Below are 22,468 nucleotides of genomic sequence, written 5' to 3'. Positions count from 1 at the left end.
AAACGAATATCATATTCCACTCAACAGGTTAGCGTCAAACTCAAACGACTATCAATTTTTTAAAGAAAAAGAACAAAATTTGGAACATATGAATAGTTGAGTGATCATTTTGAAACTTTTAATAGTTGAATGACTCAACAAAGCAATACCCTTTAGCTGGAGAACCATTTTATAACTTTTAATAGTCGATGAGCTCAACAAAACAACACCATATAATCTATGGACCATTTATGTACTTTACCTTAGATTTTATTGGACTATGTGAAAGGTGTGACTATGCAAATGCATCTTTTTAAGCCTTATTAAACTAAAGGTTTGTGATCATATAAAGAAAACACAATTAATAAATCATAAGGAAAATCAATCCATATAACAAGTGCCTCAAACCTTGCTAACTAAGAGATCTACACCAAATTCAGGCTCAATAATTAAATTCATAACCGGAGAATGCACATATTTTGGGGAGAGCGAGAACGTGAAGTTGGACACTAAAAGACTGATGAGTATCTTGAGTTCCGCCATGGCAAAATGCTGCCCCAAACACGAACGAGGTCCACTGCCAAAGGGTATGTACACATGTGGAACCCTACATGCACCATTGATTCCGTTGCCAAACCTCTCGGGGTTGAATTTGTGTACATCCGGTCCCCAAATGTTGGGGTCTTCGTAAAGTGCCATCAACATCACCCAAATACTAACCCCTTTCGGCACATCAATGCCTCCGAATTTCGTGTCTCGAAACGCTTCTCGAGTAAGCATGGAACCGAGAGGGTAGAGTCGCAATGACTCGTATATCACCATTGTTAGCTGCCATATTTTTCGAGTGATTATAAATGTGTCGAACGAATACTGAAAGAAATGTGCAAATGGGTACTTACCGTTTTCATCTTGTTAAGTATGTTGGAGCTCGGCGATTGGCCGTTGCAAACTTTGAGAACCTCGGCCCGGACTTTGTCTTGCCACTCTGGATACAAGGCTAATAACATCAAGGTCCAAATCGCCGGTACAGCACCGTTTTCGTATGCCGGAAAGCATATGTTCTTGATGTTGTCAACAACAAAGTTGTCTATTTCATCTTGGCTTAAATTACTGCTCTTTGCTCCTTCAACTATCATTTGTAATATGTTCTTCTCCGATTCTGATCCCTTTGTCCCATTCACTTCCTTCAAGATTAGAGCATGAACTTCTTTCTCTAATCTCCACATTTCTCTATTGCTTTTAGTCGGCAGTGATCTAAGAAATTAAACATGGTCAAACTTATAAAATTTTAAAGAACGAAAACATATTATCAATAAAAAAATATTTAAATTATATGAGAATTTAAAATTTTCGTGATGCGACTATCCCCACCAGTTCCGTCTCGACCCATCCCTAGAATCAATGACTAGGAAAAAGCAAAGTGAAGGGGTCTCACCTTAGCCCGGGGATCCCTTGCAATAGTACTTTCTTGCATGCAATTTCTTGAAGTGCTCTGAGCTTCAAGATTATCTCTTTACAATTTCTTCCAAAACATGCTTTTGAGATAACTTCTCCGGAGAAGTTCCTCAGATACTCATCAATCTTTACGTCAGCCACTCCCCCTGCCGATTCGATCTCGCGGTTCCATTTGTTTATTACCGAAACTGCAGACTCGACCATTGATTTCATCATACCCTACACATTATACAATCAGATGAAGCAACAATGAATACAAGATTGTCAATTTTTAAACCATACCTTGACTTTGTCCATGTAGAATTCAGGAGCCATCACTTTCCTTTGATGTGCCCATACTGCACCATTTGCGTGCACAATTCCCTCGCCAAACAGTGGATGAAGCCCTTTTTTCTGATAAGTAGGCCTTCCCAAGTCAAAGGAAGTGTATGCTGCTATTTCTTTCACAACATCCGGGTGGCTCATATGCAAAACCTGTATGTTCCCCATTGATAACATAAATGTTGGACCTGTAAATACACCATAAACATCTCAGAACCCGAAATTAAAAATTAAGCACTCGGTTCGAAACTCAAGTCGAAATTATGAATTTATATACCATATTGTTGTCTCCACTTATGAAGAAATGGTAAAAGAGCAGCATAAGAACCGTGGGTTATCACTTTTTCCCCTCCCTGTGCCATATTTGAATCCTTAGACCGTGTCTTTCCCATCTGCAGCAGATTACCGACCAAGATCAACGGTCGAGGACCACGAATCCCTTGCTTTCGCAGCCTCGACCGTTGTCTTTCGGGCTTCGATATAAGTGAATCGTACATGTGTATGATCACGCCAATCAATACTATTAACAAGATGCTGGATATGATCCTCAAGAGCATAAACGACAATTCCATGGCATTCAACTCAGCTTTCCCAGATGTTCAATGATGGTTTATCATCCCTTTTGACTCTACTTTCATCTGCGCTTCTGAAATAAAGATATCTCATTTTTCATGTTCAACAACAATGACTTAACGCGTAGAATATTTTTTTTCTATTTGTAATTGAAAATTAATTCTTCAGGTCGATGACGCATCTGCCGATTTGTAATTGAAAGCATCAAGTTTTTTTAATCTTTCCAAACAGCTACTATACATAAAAAATTATACGATGAATAGAAACTAAACACACTATTCAGGTGATGGAACTTATGTGTGAAACTTCTCTCCAATTACTAAATGATTGTAACAAAATATTTTTATTTAAGAACTTGAAGAAAAAAATAATATAAGATGTAATATACAAATTTTACATTGATTAGATATTGTGTCTTTCACACATATTGTGTGTGTTTTTTTTTAATAAAATTCGTATAGTTTTTTTATACTCTTTTTAATTTGATTTTATGTTTTTTAAAAGATATATTTAATGTGACATATCTTTACTTAGGTAACATCAAAATAAACATTACAAAATTAAGTTATCGATTTACATAATAAACCGTTAAAATTGAACATAATGGAACTTCAAATCAAAAGTCAACCTGGGAGGGCTCTTAAATTTAGAGTAACTAGTCAATTGAAGAAGCCCGAACGAGAAATATTGGAGCTTTGATGGAGAAGTCAACCACAAGGCCAAAAATCCAGGGAAAAGCAAAGGTAGATGGTTCATACAAGTGGAAAACCTATAATTAATAAAACTAAGGTTGAAGAGGTCCATGTAGGACAACAATTGAAGGAGTCAAAGCTTTCCACCTGATCAATGAATCGTAGCTAAGAAAAATAATAATTTTATTATAAATTTATAAATTATGAATATATAAATACAAGATACAATATGTATTTTAAAATATAATATATATATTCGAAAATCTAAAATATGTCAAATCACTCTCTCAATATCTTTATAAAATCTACTTATACAATGTATATTTCAAAAGTTACAAAAAATAGTTCTTTTATACTTCTAAAGATTAAGAAATACTATTTATTTATAGAGTTAAATATTTTTTTTTATTAAAATAGAGTCAGATACTTGATTACTAAGAATCTTTATTCAATAAACTTTTTTACTAAATAAACTTAATAATCAAGTAATCTTTCATGATTTTACCCATATAATTATAACAAAATCTAATTTAATTTTTAATAAAATTTAAGTCAATATCTAGCGATTCTTATCACTATAGTTGTTGCTCTGGCATCAAGACCATATGTAGGCTCATCCATGAATACTATGCATGAGTTGGCAACAAGTTCAATTGCAATCCTACAGGTGCTTCCCTTAATGAAATTAACTCTACAACCTTCATGAATTCTTTCGGGGATGGATTGAGGAAATGAGTAGGAGCAATCGTCCATTTAAAAATTTAAAATTATTATATATTTTAGATTATTTTTTATATATATTTTTTATTGAAGATCTTTTTCTTCTAAAATTTTATAAATTTACATAAAATCTACATGTCCCTTACTTCTGAACATATGTAAAATAACAACTTTATTTAAAGCAAATAGTACTGGCATGCCAACTAAAAACGGTGTTAGTATTTTGAAAGTGATATTTGTAAGCAAACATACATACATGTATATTGTTTGCATGCGAGAAAAAGAGGAAAATATTATATTTAATTGTAACATGAAGACTCCTAGGGATAAACCTCAATCAAAGATCTTATACCAAGTATAGAAATAAATTTATAATCACTAAAACCAGCATCCTCAAACAACTTAACCCATTCCTCCTCTTGTCTCTCCTTTCCTGTCACCAACGCCATCATTTGCATGTCGACCAAAAGTTGTGTCTCGATCAAGTTCCATGCTTCATCTTTCACCTTCTTAACACCATGTCTATTATAATCACCTTCCCTCTCTGCTCCCCTCGATTTGAAATTGCTTCATTACATTGCTTCAGAATCTTCAAGCACTCATCGTGGTTCCAGTCGTGCAATATCAACTGTTTAATCGACTCGAAAGCATAAACAATTAGGCAAAATGCACAAAAAGAGAGATAATCAACAACAAAAAATAGTAAAAACCTTTAATAAAACTGCATCTGCAGCTGGAACTTCCTCAAACATGTCGCCTCCAACATATCTCAAGTTGCCACTGTCTTGTAGGCCAGTAAGAACATGAGGAAGATCAAACACAGTGTACTTCAAGTGTGGAAATGCATCAGAAATGGCTTTGCCCAGTGTTCCTGTATCACCCCCAACATCCACCAAGGAATTCAACCCCTCAAACACCCCCTTACACCTGCCAATCAGAACACTATCAGCCAATCGAGAATCGCTAGACATGGCTTCATTAAACAAATCGTTTACATGCGGATCATGTCTACAATAGTTCCAAAATGTCTTCCCATGTGCGGTTTCAAATGAGCTACGATCGTTATTTTGGAACCAGGCCCCTAGAAAATGCCAATTCCATATTAAAATAGGATCCAATACAACTTTAAAAAGAGGCGTTACACTTAAGGGATGATCGTTGAGAAGAAGACGAAAAGCATTGGTAAGAACATAACCATCTTCTGGGCGATCATCGCCTAGCTTTTGACGTGCAAAGAAGCCCAAGTGAACTAAAACACGCATGAGCCGGTAGATGTTGCATGCTTTCGTAGGGTCTAGCGTCGGTAGCGCCACGACCAACTCAGTGACGGTCATCGGCTTGCCATGGTCTTGAATGATATCCGGGATGCCTAAATCAATTGTACATTTTAGAGGCATGGAGCGTATGAAGCTGAACAGGTGGTTCCAAACGTGAGCATGAGCTCCAAGTAGCTCATTAACATTCTCCTCACTGCCATTGGCCATATCCATCTTATAATCAACTGATTGAGAAAACATTCAATAAAAAAGTATATTTCGAACAAATATAAACAGAATACCAGTGAAATATTTTGTTATTTATAGTCCATAAAACATGTATATGGACGGTGAAGGTCACTATATACGTGAGTGAGCCGACGTCTTGAAAGAATTAGATACATATTGGACCGTAAAGGTCACTATATATCTAATTCTCTTCTTTAATATCTAAAGGTTTATATTAATATCTAATTCTCCTAGTTCATTATATGTCTTTTATTTTATTATATTATACCCTTTTTATTTTTTTTATTTTTTAATCCTTAATAACTCTATCTTTATAACACGTTTTTCTTTAATTTTATAGTATGTTTTTCTCTATCATTCATAAGAATGGTACATGAAATCTAATGAAACTTTCTATGGAAAAAAGATTGATCATTGTAAATTGGTGTTTAATAAAAAGGAATAGACTCTAGAAAATGAAGAACTTGGGTATAAAGCAAGACTTTCTACAAACTTTTTCTCTGTTACAATTTTAGATACATAAAATATTTTTATTATATTTGCTCATTTGTTTAATTTGCTTGAATTTATCTACCGATCATTATTTTATAGTTTTTTCTTAATTCGAATAAACATGACAATATAGAACATGACATGAAAAAATATATTAGTATTTATATTAATCATAAAGCAAATTATATGTGTGATCCTTTATATTTTTGATTTGTTCAATTTTAATCATCAATTCAAAAAATTATTAATGACGGTCCTTTACGTTATCGGTTTTGATCTATAGGCAGAAGAATAAAAATGGATACAAACGACTCCAAATTGATTTTCCTCAATCCAATAATTGATTTAAATTATTCGGTTGAAATTGGATTTCTATATAAATGAATTTAACTTTTTCTTAGTTCTCTTTTTAAATTTAATATTTTAATTTAAATATTTTTTTATTATCAGATAAACCTTCAAATTTGTACTGAAAACCAATTCTAATTGGAAATTCAAAGGTACAATTAAAACAAAGTTATTTACAGCCCCAAGGGTTTGAAAATAATTAAGTGTTTGAAGTACAATTGGGAACCAAAGAATCATAATTTATCACGTGAGAGGTATTGAAAATTGATATTTATTCACCAAACCACGCATGGAAAATGCTTAAATACGATAATTATATTAAATGATTGAAATTTATCTTTAAACATATATTATTTTATACTTAATTAAAAAAAATATGTCAATGATTTGTGAAATGGTTCAAATATTTTACGTGTTTTTTTATATAATTTGAGATGATTATCGGTGATAAAATCAGAAATATTATGAGGTTGGGTATATATATTAACAATATAATTTTTATATATGAGATCGGTATAAATAAAATTTTAGAGTGAACAATAAGAAATTCAAATTTCAGTATCCACCCTCAAATGTATTTGTATACGCTATTGGTGATTATAAAGTAAAATAAAATTTCAAAGTGGACATTATTATTAATATAAATAACTAATAAAAATGAATTTAGATTTAATGGTGGGTAAGCATTTGCATCTGTCATTGGTAATTATAAGGTAGTATTTGTTTTAAAAAATTAATTTCTTTACAACGCACATATACTTTTCAAAAACAAAACCGCTAGACAGAAGAACACATTCTTTCACTATTGAGATTGTTCGATTTGTTATTTTAAATTTGAATACGTTAATTATATTACTTTAAAATTAAAACATGTTGAAAACCATGTAATATTTTAAATTCAAATTTTTAATTCTTATATTATATTTTTTTAAAACTGAGTTAATATATATATATTTTTATTTAATTTTTTTCTCATTTTCTAATTTCTATTTAGTTTTATTCTTCTTATTCTTGACCTAATATCATAATAATGATAAATATTTTTTAATCTTTTAAATTTATTTTTTTATCAATTTGATTCTTAAAAATTTATAAATATGAGAGATTAAAAGTAGTTTTCACTTTTTCACAATTATAGAGTAAAATAAAGAATAAAAATTTTCAAATAAAAATAATATAATAATTTAATTTCAAGATTAAAGTTCAAAATAATTTTACTTAAATTTTAGAGTAAACTACATATTAAGTACCTAAATGATTACTTATTCTCCGTTCTAGTACCCTAAATTTTTTTTCAAAACCACACCTATCGTTTAATTTATGTTTCATTTTAGGCTTCATCAATTGAGTTCTAAAAATCATAAAACACCCTTGAAAGTTACAAAATTGTATCGACCTTATTGCAATAGCTGAGGTAGGTGCAAGCTAATCTATCAAACATCACACTCTTCAAAGGTTCAATGGAATTCCTCCATTGAAAATAAGCTCAGCTTATTTTTATGCAAAATAATACAACAAGACCAAACTTGTCTTTATTTGGTGGAAATTAATTCCGGCAATGACTCCAATATGTCGTAGTGACCATACCCATGAAAAAGTACGTTAATAGGAGCCTCCTTTTCCTTCTGATATTCTTCACCATAGTTCGCTATGTTTATCAAACGACCAGAACTACTGTGAATCATGTACACTGATATCGGAATCCTGAGCCCAATGATTGAAAATAGTTTGTCAAATACAATTTGGGCAATGCAAAAGAAAAGAACAAGTATGGTTTTGCTTTGATAACATTCTACAGGACATCAGCTTAGTTTCATGCAAAATACATATACCAACCTAAAAGCTCAAGCAGTAACTATCGAACAGTGTTTAAACAGTTTATTCACAATGTATGCAAGAATGATGAAGCGCCATAACACACAATTGAATTTCTCCTAAACTTTTCATTTGTTTACAGGAGACAAAAGCATGTAACTTGCAGTAATCGCACAACAATTGACCAATCAAAATTGAATGTTCTTCAGGATCTAACGAAGTAATACAAGAAGTAGCATAAAACTCACCTCAAAACATGAGAAGCCATCAACAACTCAGGTTCTCCACCCCAAACATAAGGATGTTGAATTTCTCTTACATACGAATCAAAATCACCCTCGATAAACCTGCAGATATCGAATGGAACACTATGCTTAATAAAAACTATGTCAAAATAAAATTGGAAAAAGGATAGATTTTCTGATATAACAAAGACAAAGTTTTACCATTCGGTTTCATCACGCCTCTTCAAAAGCTCATTCACAACCTACATGATTAAACATTTGGAAGGACAACAAAACTATGAAGCATTTCTATGTATCAGAAAAGAAATCTACCCTGTTAAACTAATTTAGTGAGCTGGTACCGAGATTTTGTTCGAATATAAGGAAGCTAGTGTGTAATTTAAATGGTATTTGAGTAACTTATTTTTAGAGTTAAAACATCTATATATTTTAAGTTTTCCTAAATTACCTGAGCTCTCAAATCATCAGCAAGTTCTCTTTGACGATTCTCATCAGGTGCTTCTTCTCCGGACCTCAAGCAAGCTCCATGAACTATTGCTCTGAAAAGGCATCTACCATCGGCTAAAATCCCTGCAATTGTCGATTAAATACACATTCAAATTTGGGTTTTAATATTAAAAAATGAAACTATCTTTTAGTAATCAATCACCGTTAATTTATTACAACTAGCCTGTAACTTTGTAATTATCAGCCGCTGGAGATGAACAACTCTTATCGTCAGCACCCAGGTAATTCAATTCAGTTCCATCGGTTTTGGCATCATCGTCGAGATTAACATCAACGAATTCAACCATGGGCGCGAGACAGGCGCAAACTCCAAAGAGAAGCCAAGCAGAGTCAGGTCGATGAAGCCACCGAGCCGGTCTGGCATCCCAAGCCACGTTCCAGGAGCCTTCCCCTCTCCTCTCCACATTCTTCCACACATCCCCTCTACTCTTTACTCCTCCAGGGTCTCCGCCGCAAGGCAAGATGGCATGCCATATAGAAGCCGCACCCCTGTCCAAGCCACCAAGCCGGCAAGCCGTAGAATGGTGCCCACAACGTCGACTATCAGCCGATAAACCGGCAAAATGCGTGGGCCAATGCAACAATCGATTATCGTGATGGTGAGCCGCTGAGCCGCCGCCGTGGGAGATGAGAGAAAATGTGTTGAGGATCCAAGGCTTAGGAGGTCGTGCACACAATACACCAAGCATCACCAAGCTATTGCTAATGAACTAATCAACGCCGATAGATTTAGAGTATGTTAACCTTCATACATTTGAGCTTTATATATGATATAGTAAATCAAATTCTCCCAGAAGATTTCTTTTTTTTTCTTTTTGACGGCGAGATAGAGAGGACGGATTGTGAGGTCCACCAGGAAAACTTAATTTAGCAAAATATTTATTATTTGTTTTGGCCTTTTATTAAAATATTAAATGACAAATATCACCAATTAAGTGTCATTCAGGTATTTCAGATGAGGATACCAAAGTAAAATACTGAGATATCTTTTTAAAAAATTGGGTAAACTGCCAACATCATCACTTTTATTTTATAGGTGTTTACTTTTGGTCATTGAATTTTTTAAAAAAAGTAATGCTTTTCTCACTTATATTATTGATTTATAATATTTTGGTCATTTTTGTTATCGATTTATAAAGTTTTGGTCATTGAATTTTTTTTAAATAATGCTTTTGTCACTTATGTTATTGATTTATAATATTTTGGTCATTTGCGCTATAGATTTATAACGTTTTGCCCATTGAGACGTTAAACGTCGTTAGTTTGATTATGTGGTATGTTAATAAAATGAGTTATGGCATACAATAAATTGTATTTAGATAAAATACTAGTTGGACCCTTAAAATATAGACAATATATTAATTTGATTCTTAAACTTTAAATAAACTATCAAGTGGATCTGATAAAAACTCTACAATAAAATGATGATATGGTACAACAAGCTGAAAGTATAAACGTATCAATGACAAAAACATCATCAATTGATCACATAAACGACTAAAATGATATAAATTAATAATATAAGTGACTATGATGTTATCTTTTAAATTGAATGACCAAAAGTGAACTCTTATTAAATGAAATTGGTCATTTTGATAGTTTCCTCTACAAAATTTAAACAAACATTGGAAAGTCTAAGAAATGACAATTTAAGGATGAAAAATGAGGGAAATAAACTTAAGCGAAAGTGTGATAAAAAACATAATATTTTAGGTTAAGCATAACTTAAAATGTTAACTTTTTTTTAATATTTTTTGTTGAATCGAAAATATTATCTTATTCATTACAACAAAAAATAATTAAAAAATTTAATATTTTAAGTTACGTTCAACAAAAAAATGTTATTACCCAAAATTAAGATTTTGTACAACAAAATTACCCAACAAATGCACGTGAAGTCGAACAAAATATTAGGCTCCGGTCTTCACGTTCACGGAAAACGTTGGAAAAAATCTCTCATTTTTAGCGAAATTATTACATAGTACCTCTTATCACATGATATATAGATTAATTTAATAAAATTTAAAACATGACATATTTTTCCTTTTTGTCTTTATAATTGGAAATAAAATTGATAAAAAATAAATAAAATTTTTGATGTTATTTTGATCTGATTTACAATTTTTATTATTTGATTAGAGTAAAATTAAAATATATTAATCATTTTTATCTTTTTGTTATTCAAATTAAAAAAAATACTTCGACACTGATGAATAGAAAGGAATCTAAAATTTTAATTTTTAAAGTAAAGTTTCAGAATTTTTTTTATTAAATTTACTAAAAAAATGACTTAAATTTTTTGTGATAAAATTTAAAAAAATTAAATTTAGATGACCAAAATAAAAATAAGATAAAATTGAATAGCAGAAAGGTAATTTATCCTAAAGAATATAAGGATATCTTAGTGAGCCAATTTAAGCTTGATTGCTTCTGATTGATTTAACTTTTGTGGTAGGTGAAAAGTCTGTCATTAAATTTTAAATTATTGGAAATCATGATTATATTATTTAATATTAATACAACTCTAAATAAAAGAAATAAATTATATTAGTTGTAAAAAAAGCGTTCGACGAATTAGATATATATTATTTGTATATTGTGCGAGTATATTTGTTTAATAAACGAAATAAATTAATGTAAAAAATATGTTGATTAATGAAAAACAAATAAATTTAAATATAGAATTATTAGTTCATTTATTGATACGAAACAAATGAATTCATTTGTTTTTAAACTCGTTTATAAGTTTGGTTATTTAATTTTTTTATTTTTATAAGGTTTAATAATAAAAATGTTCAAATTATATATATTTTTTCATTTAGATGTTTAAATTTTTTCGGTCTATGTAAATGCTTAATGTTATAAACATTAACATTTTAAGTGCATCAATCATAATGAACATTAAAAAGAAGTTTGTTATGTGACAAATGTTGCATTTATATATTTTTAAAAAAATTATTTTTAAAAAAATGTCAAGAATATTATTATTTAAAAAATTGAAATTTTTTCCGAAGACTCAAAAATACCCCAAATGTTTTAGAATTCTTAAATTAAATCCCTTATTACCGCCTCCTACGACCAACATCGTCGATCGACCACCAACAACAACACAAATGAATGTGGAGTCAACGTGACTGTTGTTTTCATCCAAAAGATTTGTCAATGGTCGTCAATTATTGATCAGAGTTTAAGGATTGAGTATTTGGGATTTTAGGGATTTAAGTGTATGGATTTGAAAATTTAGGGATTTCAGACGATGGTAAGGGTGATGATCGATCAATGAGTGAGTAGTGATGCATGGGTGGCCAGAGACGATCGACGACGGGAGTAAATTGACTAGAGTTAGAGATTTTAAGAATATATAGATTTTTCTAAAATTTTAAAAAAGTTGTAAGGTTTTTTTAAAATAATAATAACATTATTAAGTTTTTTAAAAAAATATAACGCAACACATATCATATAATAGACTTCTTTAACGATAGCCGGGGACCATACACTTAAAATGATAATATTAGTAATGTTAGACACCTACATTGATACGAAAAAAATTTAAACTTTTTTTGAACAATTCCTACGGGGATGGGAATGTAAAATTTTACTCCCAATGAGTTTTGAATACATAATCTAGGCAATATAAAATGTGTCAACATAGGGTTTTTAACAACTTAATCTAGAGATTATTAACGAAATTTGAACATTTAAATGAGAAAATAAGTATAACTTTAGCACTTTTTATATTATATTTTTTATAGAAATACTTAAAATATTTATGTTTATTTTATTTATTTATAATAAAAGTATTTTCATATAAATATCAATTGTCAAGGCTGCAAGTCTGCAACGTGGACTGACCTATACAACTCGTTTGCATTAGTTGGTGCAAAAGTGGAAGACTAATACATAAGAAAAATTCCATCAGTTTGTCAAAACAAAAAGAAAAACTCCATCAAAAGTCCTTTTCAATTTAATGTTTTCATAAAAAATTTAGATGCCTTACTTGTAATTGCAAAATAGTCGTACATGCTAGATTTTATGTCAAAATTCAAAAACTTATTTGATCAATGAATATATATTTATATAAAGTATGAATTTCAAAGAAAACTAAAAAAATATTTAAAATGTTCAATTAATAAAAACCAATTGTAAAAATATTTACTATCAATGAATTAAAGGACTTTATTATTTTCTTAATTAAATTAATATTCATTTAATTTGTAACAACAATTTAACCAGGAAAAATAATTTTAAATAAAATATAACTAAAAATTGCAAAGAAACTAAATAAAAAATCATTCAAAATGGGGGTGTCGCTTTTAAGGTTGTTATTGCGTGTAAAACTCGTTGCATTTTTTTCCAACTTTCATGCCTTCACGATTCTACTTTGGGTAAATATGTTTCTACTTTAAAATTTAATTTTTTTATATTTGTTATTTATTTTATTAACGGTGTTTATCTTAAAATTTTATTAATATATATTTATATAATTCTTTTATTATTAATATATATGTATCTATCTTAAAAGATATTTCTGAATATGTTGTTATCTTTATATAGATGTAAACCTTTTATTTTTTTTGTTCTTGGAGAAATTTATAATAAATGTGTATTGTCTTTTTTAATCATATAAATATATAAAACTTGTAAGGATCGTAATGTTAATTGAATCGTTGAGATAATTGATTATTAATTTGAACAATTTAACTGATTAATAAAAACAGATTTCAAAATATATTTGTCAAAATGTTAAGTGTATTGTGCATAATAGCACACCAACACCAAACATTTAAGGGTATTTAAATAGTCGGTTTGTTTGTGCATAAAGCGACATAAATAATTATTTCTAGAAATTTTGAGTTTTAACTTATCGTCTATAAAGATATTTGAGCATTTATTGTTAAATAATTAATTTTTTTTCAAATTAAAAACATCTAATAATCACTTCAAACTAATAAAACTCGAAAAAATCGATGAAATCTCAGAACCTGTTAGGCCAACTAATGTGCGCCTAGAAAAAACACATATCGTGCGCCATTATGGCCGGAAAATATTAATAATACAATTGAAAGAAAAAATAAGAGTTAATTACATCACATTTCCTCAAAGTATGACCCTTACTGTAAATTGGTCCTTAAAATTTTAAATTGATCTCTAAACTTTTAAATATTTCAATTTTATATCTAAATACGACTATCATTCTACGTTAGTACTCAAACTTTTGAACATGTCAATTTTATCCTTAAATTATGACTTTCATTCTAAATTAGTCCTCAAACTTTTTGAACATTTTAATTTTATCTCAAATTATACGTATATAGTAATCACATTTATTTTTAATAAAATTGTTAGACCAAATTATATTATTATATGTTTGAAAAAAATATTTAAATTAAATTATGATTGAAACTAATTACATATTTAGATGAATTTAGGATGATATTGGAATGTTTAAAAAGTTTGGAGACCATCCCTCCCTCGATTGACCAAAGCACTGCTGACACACCGGGGTGGAGAGGAACCGACAACCGCCTATTCTCGGTCAAAACGGCGTACAACCTCTTGACAAAGAACAAGGTGAAACAGAACCGGAAATTATGAGAGACTCTAACCAAATATTTAATCCTGACAAGGTAGATAGAGAAACTGTGTTGGAAAAAGGGTAGAGGATGACTCAGGATATCCTTCATTCAAGAACAATTACCGCAACACTAAGGGCGCCAGTACAGGATAAAAGGAACGATAAGTGGCAAAAACCTGAAGCACCCTGAGTTAAACTTAACACGGATGGTTCACACAAAACCCGAACCGGGGAGACTACCGCGGTGGAGTGATACGGGACCATGAAGGATGCTGGTGGATGCGATTTACCAAGAAAGTTGGCAGTTACTCTCCACTAGAAGCAGAATTGTCGGGAATCCTAAAGGGCCTTAGAGTGTCTTGGAAACTGGGCAAAAGACAAGTCCAGCCCGAAACAGATAGTTGCGAAGCTGTAAAGATGATACAAATAATCCCCGACAACAGAGGAAACTTCACCATCATACAATATGTCGATGGATTATTAAGGCAAGACTGGAATGTTCAAATACGACATATTGGGAGAGGGAGCAACAATGTTGCAGACTGCCTCGCAAAACTCGCATGGTCTTGGCCGAAAGGATTACATGAGTTTGAACAACCCCCTGAAATGGTAGCAGCTAGAGTAAATGAGGAAAACACTAAATAGTGTAGATGACTTATACCCCTTCTGTAACAAAAAAAAATGTTTGGACACCAATTTAGAAAGAGGGTCATAATTCAAAGATGAAATTAAAATATTCAAAAGATTAAAGACTAATTTAAAACGAGAATCATAATTTGAAGATAAAATTGAAATATTCAAAAATTCAAATACCACTTTTAAATAAGAGTTATAGTTTAAGGATATTGATGCAATTAATTAAAAAATCATTGAAGATGATTATTGACTATAAATGATGGTCATAACATACCATGAAAAAAAATTATTAATAAAATCGATACACTTTCAAAGTTTAGTGTCTAAAATGAGTTATTTTAGATAATAACAGTCATCGTCAAACTAATATCATTTTAATGTGATAGATCACGTCACTAATCGTTAATTATATCATATTTTTCTTACTGATTTAATAATAAGTGACATAATTAAATGTAAAATTAGAATTTAATATTATAATTGATAATATTAAAATTTAGTAATATTAAATGAGTTTATGAACAAAATTAATAATATTTGATGTAATTTATCTAGAACAAAAAGATGGAAAAATAGAGAACATTTGAAAAAGGTCGGGGTTTGAACGTCGAGTTTCGTTGAAGATGGAAGAAATGGTCCAGTCCACCATCGCCCACAAATGATTCTGCTATAAAATTCCACCCTCTCGATATTCGTTGCATCATACCCCACACGCTCAACAATATCTTTCCCTTTCTCTCCCCCCTCTTTGAATTTCCAAATCTAAAGCCATGTCTCAGGTAACTTTTCTTTTTCCTTCTACTTTTTTCTGATTAAAATTTTCTTTTCTTTTGGCTGAAATTTTTTGAGTTTTGTATTTGGTTTTCTATTGGTTGGGAGAATTCTATGGATAAGCTTTCGTTCTTGTTTTCTGGTTTCTGGGTCTGTTTAATTTTAGGATTCAAATTCCGAGCATTATATGGAAATTTGAATGATTTGGCATTTCTGGGTTTCAAGGATAATGAAAGATATTGTATGAATTGGGCATCGTTGAAATCAAATTTATGGTATTTTAGAACATATACAAATCTCTAAATGGTGGTAATATAGATTATCTGCTATTTTTGTTCATTGAATTTGGAAATTCTACCTGTGTTGGTGGACCACCAAGTTCTTTTGAATGGTTTCGGTTATCTATTTCTGGTTTCCAAAGCATCTAATCGTATGTTTTCGCCTTGTTTTGCCGTGGTCCATGGTTGTTGAACGCTGCTTTTGTAAGGTTTCTTTTGATAATGTTATGAACCGCTTTTCGATTCGGTTGAATTGCAGACTGTTGTTCTCAAGGTCGGCATGTCATGTGAAGGCTGCGTTGGAGCCGTGAAGAGAGTTCTGGGGAATATGCAAGGTGTGTTGTAACTCTTGCATTCTTTTAACACTTTGGTCATTTGCGATGATATAGTCCTTGGTGCTAAAAATTGTCAGAAATTAAGGTTTACAAAGTTTACAACATCTTATGTCACAGAATTACGTTCGAGTCCGTGATGTGACGTTAGGTGTTAAATAAATAGAGTGTTCGATAAATTGTTCGTGAACCATTCATATAACTTTTGTTTATGTTCATTTATTAAGCTAAATAAACGAGCATGAACAAAAAATTTATGTTTATTTTATATACAAATTAACATGAACGTAGGTGTATTTGGTTCGTTTATGTTCACGAATAAGCTTGTTTGAAAACTTTTATTAGCTTGTTTATAGGCCCGTTTACCTAGTTCTCCTTTTCCTTTTATTTTTTTACATTTTAAATATTAATGCATGTAGGGACTAAATTGAATATAAGGTAAACTTTGGTGCTCAAACTGTGTAGCTAAAAGTGTTTAAAGACTAGTAGTGTAATTTCATCAGCATGTTCGCGAAAGTTAAAGAATACCTTTAATAATAAATAAACGAACACAACCTTATTAGTTCAAAACCAATTCATTTATATCCCTATGTGACGTGTCACGCCATATCACCAAAATAGGTTGATTATTAGTAGGCTAGCGTTTTCCATCAAAATCGAGTGTATTTGACAAAAATAAAACATTAAGGGTGCAATTGAATACAAAAAATTAGTAAGGGCAACACGGAAAAAAACATTTGCATTAAGGTGTGTGAGGCATGGATATCTTTATATTTGATGAAGAATTAGAATAATAATCACTCATGTTCATCATATATTTTGCCATAAATCTATTCAGGTGTGGAATCATATGAAGTAGATTTGAAGGAGCAGAAAGTGACCGTGAAGGGCAACGTCCAGCCTGATGCGGTTTTGCAAACTGTGTCGAAGACCGGAAAGAAGACCACATTCTGGGAAGCTCCGGCCGAAGCAGTTTCCGCGGCTTAAAATGTCCACAGTTGCTTTTACTTGATCTATATGCTTATAGCATTTTAGAACTGGCATGTGATTTGTTGAATGTATATATGATAAGCTCTTGGGTGCTTGTGATGGTACTGAATTGGATTATGATAATTCTCTGCTTTTAACTAAGGTACGTTGTTTTATTTAAAGAATCTCAGTTTATATTGTTTGTCTTTGTAATTGAATGGACTGGTCATCAAATAGAAATAGAAAGTTAACTCGGGCTTAAAATATTATCTTCCTTTGGTTTTGAAGTTCTCCGATTCTAAATTGATTGTGCACAAATTAAAATATTATCTTTTTTTTAATTAAGTTGATTTAATGGGATGAAATACTAAATACTTTAAGTAAGTCGAGAAATCAAATTTTAATGTTTGTAAATGAAGTAAATTGAGTTTAAAATATTATCCTTGTCTTTTTAGTACCCAATTCATATTAGTTGAGTAGTCAAACAATTATCTTATAACTTTTAATAATTAAAAGACTTAATAAATTAATATTTTATAATTTAAAATTATTTTATAATTTTTAATAATAAAATATTCAATAAAATTATTTATATACTTTACCCTTTAACTATAATACAAATAAAGAAGTCAAAGGCGTGGGCTATATTAAAAATCATCTTTGTGTCTCATTAACGGTAGATCTTTGTAGTCAGTTTTTACTGCTCCACATTCCCCTTTGTAACTTCCTAATTTACCCTCAAAAACACATTTCCACTATTAGAGATGGATATTTTGATCGAACTTGCCTTCATTTAATCGAATCAATTAATCTAAAATAATATTATAATTTTATTTTATATATTTAGATATAATTATAATAATTTTATTTTTTATATTATATTTTTAATTTTATTTGTATTTACTTAACAATATATATGTAGAACAAATCAAGTTAAGTGAGTCAAATATAAATTTCACTTTAAAATTTTAGTTAAATTTTAAATCAAATCAAAACTTTCTAAATTCGAGTCCAATTAATACAAGTGAATGGTTTAAATTTTGAGTCTGCCCTGAATAATAACCATCCTTGACCATACCATACTCACCGAAGGTTATTTTAGTAATTTCAGGCACACAACCTGAATATAAAAATATCCCTTTCTCCCTCTTAAAACTAGAGGGCAAAAACGGCCCAGTTATTGGAGCCACCCAATGATCTCAACCGTCCGTTCCATAAGATCAACGGATTCCATCAATCGGCAAGTCGATTTCTCTTTTCCAATTATATTTCCCCCCTTTCTACATTTTCTCACTCAGTGGTTTTTTTATCACATCACCATAAACCCTAGCCTCCATTTCTCCCTCCCTCCCAAAAAAACAAGATTTACGTGAAACTCCATAACCCTGTTTTCTCTCTCTTCAATTTCTAGAGAGAAACTCATCTTATTTTCTAAAGATTTTCCCTCTCGATCTCTGTAAAGAAACAAGATCTTTGTGTGTGTTTTGTAAGTATTTTGTGGATGTAATTTTAATTTTGAGTTGGAGTCGAACGATCTTTGCTTGTGAAATGTTGTCTTACTTTTCCCTGTCCTTGTGTACTATTCACTCTGCTGTAGTTATCTTTACTAGTTTTCTTCTTTCGTAAGCAAAACGTAAATTTTAAAAAAAAATCGTGTAGCTGAGTCAAAACGGTCTGGGTTACTCCTACTTTTCCCGAGTGGCAGATTTGTGTTTTTGAGTATGGATCTGTTTCTTAGATGGAGGGTCATCCGTTGGCTGTCTAATTGTTAACGTTCTGTTGTATTTCACGAGGTGGTTGGTTGAGTGGGGCTTTTCGGGGTTGGTTTTTTCTTTTTCCTTTTTGACTCGTCCGAGTCTAGTCGGTTACTGAGTCAACTCGTTGGGTTCGGGATAGGAAGAGCGTGTGAGCAGTGTTTTTCTCCGGGCGGCGATGCCTTCGGTGGGGATGAAACGGAGCACACGTGTTTGCAGTATGAAGAGCTCGGAGGCCCGGGTTCTTCGTTCCGGGAGGCAACTCCGACCTGATTCCGGCGAAGTAAAGCCGAAGAGGCGCTTCAACGACGGTGTTGAATTCAACAACTCGGTGAAAAAGACCCCAAAGAATGAAGTACGTAAGTCTCCTGCAGACGTAAATGAGAAACCCAAAAGACTGGGCCACGAAGTAAATCCAAAGAAACGGTCCAGGAAAGTGAAAGCTGAAGCCGAAAACAATGGCGGCACTGTAGATAAGATGTTTGGGATTGTTTATACTAGAAAAAGGAAGAGAAACGGGGTACCTAAGTGTCATCTTTCGGAAAATTCTGAGCCGAAGAGTCCCATTGGTTCTACGGTTCTTGAAACCGATAAGCACGGGAGCAAAGCCGTTTCGCATCCATGTTTTAGAGCTTCGAAACTAACAGTTCGAAGCAGTATTCAGAAGAGGAGGAGTTCGTTGAGGAAAATGAGAGCTAGAAACCCTATTTCTAGTGGAGCTCTGATGTCTGATTTGATAAGTAGCAGGAGAAATGGGATTCCGTTTTCCTCCGTAGTTTCTAAAAACAAGCTTAGGAGTTCAATCCGCGGTTCCACATCGGACTTGAGTGATGCGAGCTCTTCGATATCAGATTTAATGCCGAAGGTAGAGTTGGAATCAGATTCATCGCAATGCTCTGCCAATGTATTGATCATTGAACCTGATAGATGTTACAGGGAAGAAGGAGCAATTGTCACTTTAGAGCACTCTGCATCAAAAGAATGGCTTCTTATAGTGAAAAAGGACAATAAGACCAAATATGCACAGAAGGCAGATAAAATTATGAGGCCACCCTCATTGAATCGCTTCACACGTGCTATGATATGGACCGGGGATGATACCTGGAAGCTCGAGTTTCCAAATCGGCAAGATTGGATCCTTTTCAAGGATCTTTACAAGGAATGCAATGAGCGCAATGTGCCTGCTTCAACTTGTAGAGTGATCCCCGTGCCTGGGGTTCGTGAAGTATCAGGGTATGAGGGTAAACCCAGTGTGCCATTTCGAAGACCGGATTCATATATATCTGTTGATGGTGATGAGGTATCGAGAACCTTGGCAAATAGGGCTGCTAACTATGACATGGATTCAGAAGATGAGGAGTGGTTAAAGAAGTTCAATAATGAGTTTTTTCAAGGAAATGGTCATTGCGAGCATATTTCAGAGGATTGTTTTGAGTTGATGGTTGATGCTTTCGAGAAGGCATGTTTTTGTAGCACAGATGATCACTCAAATGTGATTGCTGCTGCTGCTGATCTGGGTATTAGTGGAGTGGTTGAAGCTGTTCATGCTTACTGGTCGAAAAAAAGGGGGCAAAGGCGATCGCCGCTGCTTAGAGTTTTCCAGGTAAACTTTGTGGAAAATTTATTTATAGATACATGTCAATATCATTGTATTTTCATTTGGAAAAATGAACTCTGCATCGTTTTATTGTATACTATCCTTTGTAAATGAAGAAAATTCTATCTCGTGTTCTAAGTAAGTTTAATTGTTTGTTGGAACTTTTAGCGAAGTTTAGCATGGACAACTATACCTTTTCCGAAGGGTTTATAGGCCTATTTCTTGTTTTGGTTCCTACATTTATCGTTTGACGAGTTCATACAATTGTATTTATGGGTCAACTGATTTTTTTACTATAGGGTTGCATGAGTTGCTTGCTATAAATTACACATCCTGAGCAATGTGATACAACATTAACATTTTTAAGAATTTAGAGGGAAAAAGATAACAGGTTGTGTGTGGTCAAGTTGTGAAATTGTGCTTCTGTTTCGCAATTGAGGCACTCGATATGTTCTTGCTCTGAACTTTCCTTTACGACTAGTATATCCCTTTTTGTTCCCAGGAATGTCTTGAAATTTGAAACTTTCATCCCTTCTGCAGTTGCAGTTGCAGTTGCAGTTCAGTCTCCTTGCTCTTCTTTCTGGTGTCTGGTGTGCATGTAGAGTTATAAGCATTGTATATGCTCGACTGCTGTAGATATATGACTACAACTATTGTTTGATTTTAACAGGGTCATCAGGTCAAGAAGGCTCCAGTAGTTCCGCAGCCCTTCCTACGTAAAAGGAGGTCATTTAAGCGTCAAGCTAGCCATGCAAGAGGCAAGCAACCGAGTTTGTTGCAAGGTAAACTATGCTCTCCACTATAGCAGTCATGCTGTACCATACAAGTTTTGGTCTGATTTTGATGTGTATATATGGTTTTCCATGTCATCAATGATTTCATGATATAAATTTCCTAGTGTGTATGTGTTGATAAGACTTTGTTTCAGATTTGTTGCTGAGACACTATTATTTGTGATACCTGCAGCCATGGTCGCTGAACACGTTGCATTGGTAGAAGAGGATGTGATGGTTAAGGTGGAAGAAGCTAGAGCCGCAGCAACGAGATCTATCGAAACAGCTATCATGAGACGCCAACATACTCAGTTGCTAATGCAAAATGCCGATATGGCTACATACAAAGCTATGATGGCACTCAGAATTGCTGAAGCTGCTAGTCTTACCGAATCGTCGGAAGATTCAGTGGCCCACTTTTTGGTTGATGAGGTGCCGGTAGTAAGCTAGTAGAACAAGTTTGGATAAGAGTGGGAGAGTAGTGTAATAATGTATAGGTTTTTAATTTAATTTAAATGTACATTGTGTATTATTATGTAACTTGATGTCGTACCAAAATTGTTTTTGCCAGATATTTGGTGGAGAAATATGAAAAAAAGGGAGAATTACAGGAAATAATGGGCTCTTTGTTGAAGTTGAAGGGGTATGGTATGGTATGGTTTGGGGAATGAGAAGAGAATGGATTAATAGAGATTAAATTGATATAATATTGAAATTTTGCATGTTAATTTTCTAGAATTAAGATAAAATTAAAATATGTAAATATTAATGATTAAAATGTTGTTATGTTGATTTATCAATTATCATTTAGTTTTTTTTGTAATTTTTTGATAATTTAAATGATAAGGAGCCATAGTTTAGCACATATTATTTAAACGTTGAAAATTAACGATTTTTAATTTATTTTATTAAATAGAGTATGTATAAGGTAGTATTTCTTTAACCTATCAATTATTTGACATTAAACGTTTATATTACGATATACATGATACTTGAATTCAAGATTTCATGAAATAATAATAATTCTTTAATCATTGAGATCGCTTGTTCTGTGTATAATTTTTTTATTGAATTAGAAGGATGAGACCTCAACATTTTTAAGTAAAGTCATATATTGAAATTTTGAATTAT

The 22,468-nt window shown here is 32.0% G+C and overlaps 4 protein-coding genes and 1 pseudogene across 5 annotated transcripts; 2 read left to right on the top strand and 3 right to left on the bottom strand.

The window, feature by feature from the left end:
* Positions 1-381: 381 nt before the first annotated feature.
* On the bottom strand, positions 382-2,368 carry LOC120213051 (cytochrome P450 714B2-like). Its single transcript, XM_039211194.1, has 5 exons — positions 2,033-2,368; positions 1,717-1,943; positions 1,415-1,653; positions 879-1,233; positions 382-807 (listed from the first exon to the last, which is right to left on the bottom strand). Exons 1-5 carry the CDS (start codon positions 2,325-2,327, stop codon positions 382-384), a joined length of 1,542 nt encoding a protein of 513 aa, XP_039067125.1. The 5' UTR covers positions 2,328-2,368.
* Positions 2,369-4,060: 1,692 nt separating this feature from the next.
* On the bottom strand, positions 4,061-5,262 carry LOC120213032 (annotated as a pseudogene).
* A 2,168-nt stretch (positions 5,263-7,430) lies between these two features.
* Positions 7,431-9,400, bottom strand: LOC120213209 (OVARIAN TUMOR DOMAIN-containing deubiquitinating enzyme 4-like). Its single transcript, XM_039211351.1, has 5 exons — positions 8,816-9,400; positions 8,594-8,715; positions 8,347-8,387; positions 8,149-8,247; positions 7,431-7,789 (listed from the first exon to the last, which is right to left on the bottom strand). Exons 1-5 carry the CDS (start codon positions 9,339-9,341, stop codon positions 7,618-7,620), a joined length of 960 nt encoding a protein of 319 aa, XP_039067282.1. The 5' UTR covers positions 9,342-9,400; the 3' UTR covers positions 7,431-7,617.
* Positions 9,401-15,526: 6,126 nt separating this feature from the next.
* LOC120213208 (copper transport protein ATX1-like) lies at positions 15,527-17,337 on the top strand. The gene is made up of 3 exons (XM_039211350.1): positions 15,527-15,642; positions 16,172-16,247; positions 17,083-17,337. The coding sequence occupies exons 1-3, from the start codon at positions 15,634-15,636 to the stop codon at positions 17,229-17,231; spliced, it is 234 nt and encodes a 77-aa protein (XP_039067281.1). The 5' UTR covers positions 15,527-15,633; the 3' UTR covers positions 17,232-17,337.
* A 1,570-nt stretch (positions 17,338-18,907) lies between these two features.
* On the top strand, positions 18,908-22,041 carry LOC120213207. 2 transcript variants are annotated; one of them, XM_039211349.1, is made up of 5 exons: positions 18,908-19,016; positions 19,052-19,533; positions 19,579-20,570; positions 21,235-21,346; positions 21,531-22,041. In XM_039211349.1, the coding sequence occupies exons 2-5, from the start codon at positions 19,146-19,148 to the stop codon at positions 21,785-21,787; spliced, it is 1,749 nt and encodes a 582-aa protein (XP_039067280.1). In that variant the 5' UTR covers positions 18,908-19,016; positions 19,052-19,145; the 3' UTR covers positions 21,788-22,041. The 2 variants fall into 2 exon arrangements, with proteins under 2 accessions (XP_039067280.1, XP_039067279.1); XM_039211348.1 differs by having other exon boundaries at positions 19,052-20,570.
* The last annotated feature ends 427 nt before the right edge of the window (positions 22,042-22,468 follow it).

Source organism: Hibiscus syriacus, unplaced genomic scaffold, assembly GCF_006381635.1.
Source record: "Hibiscus syriacus cultivar Baekdansim isolate YM2019G1 unplaced genomic scaffold, ASM638163v2 tig00110020_pilon, whole genome shotgun sequence".
Classification (NCBI taxonomy): domain Eukaryota; kingdom Viridiplantae; phylum Streptophyta; class Magnoliopsida; order Malvales; family Malvaceae; genus Hibiscus; species Hibiscus syriacus.
The sequence above is the reverse complement of the archived record's forward strand: the minus strand, read 5'-3'. Positions and strand labels throughout refer to the sequence as shown.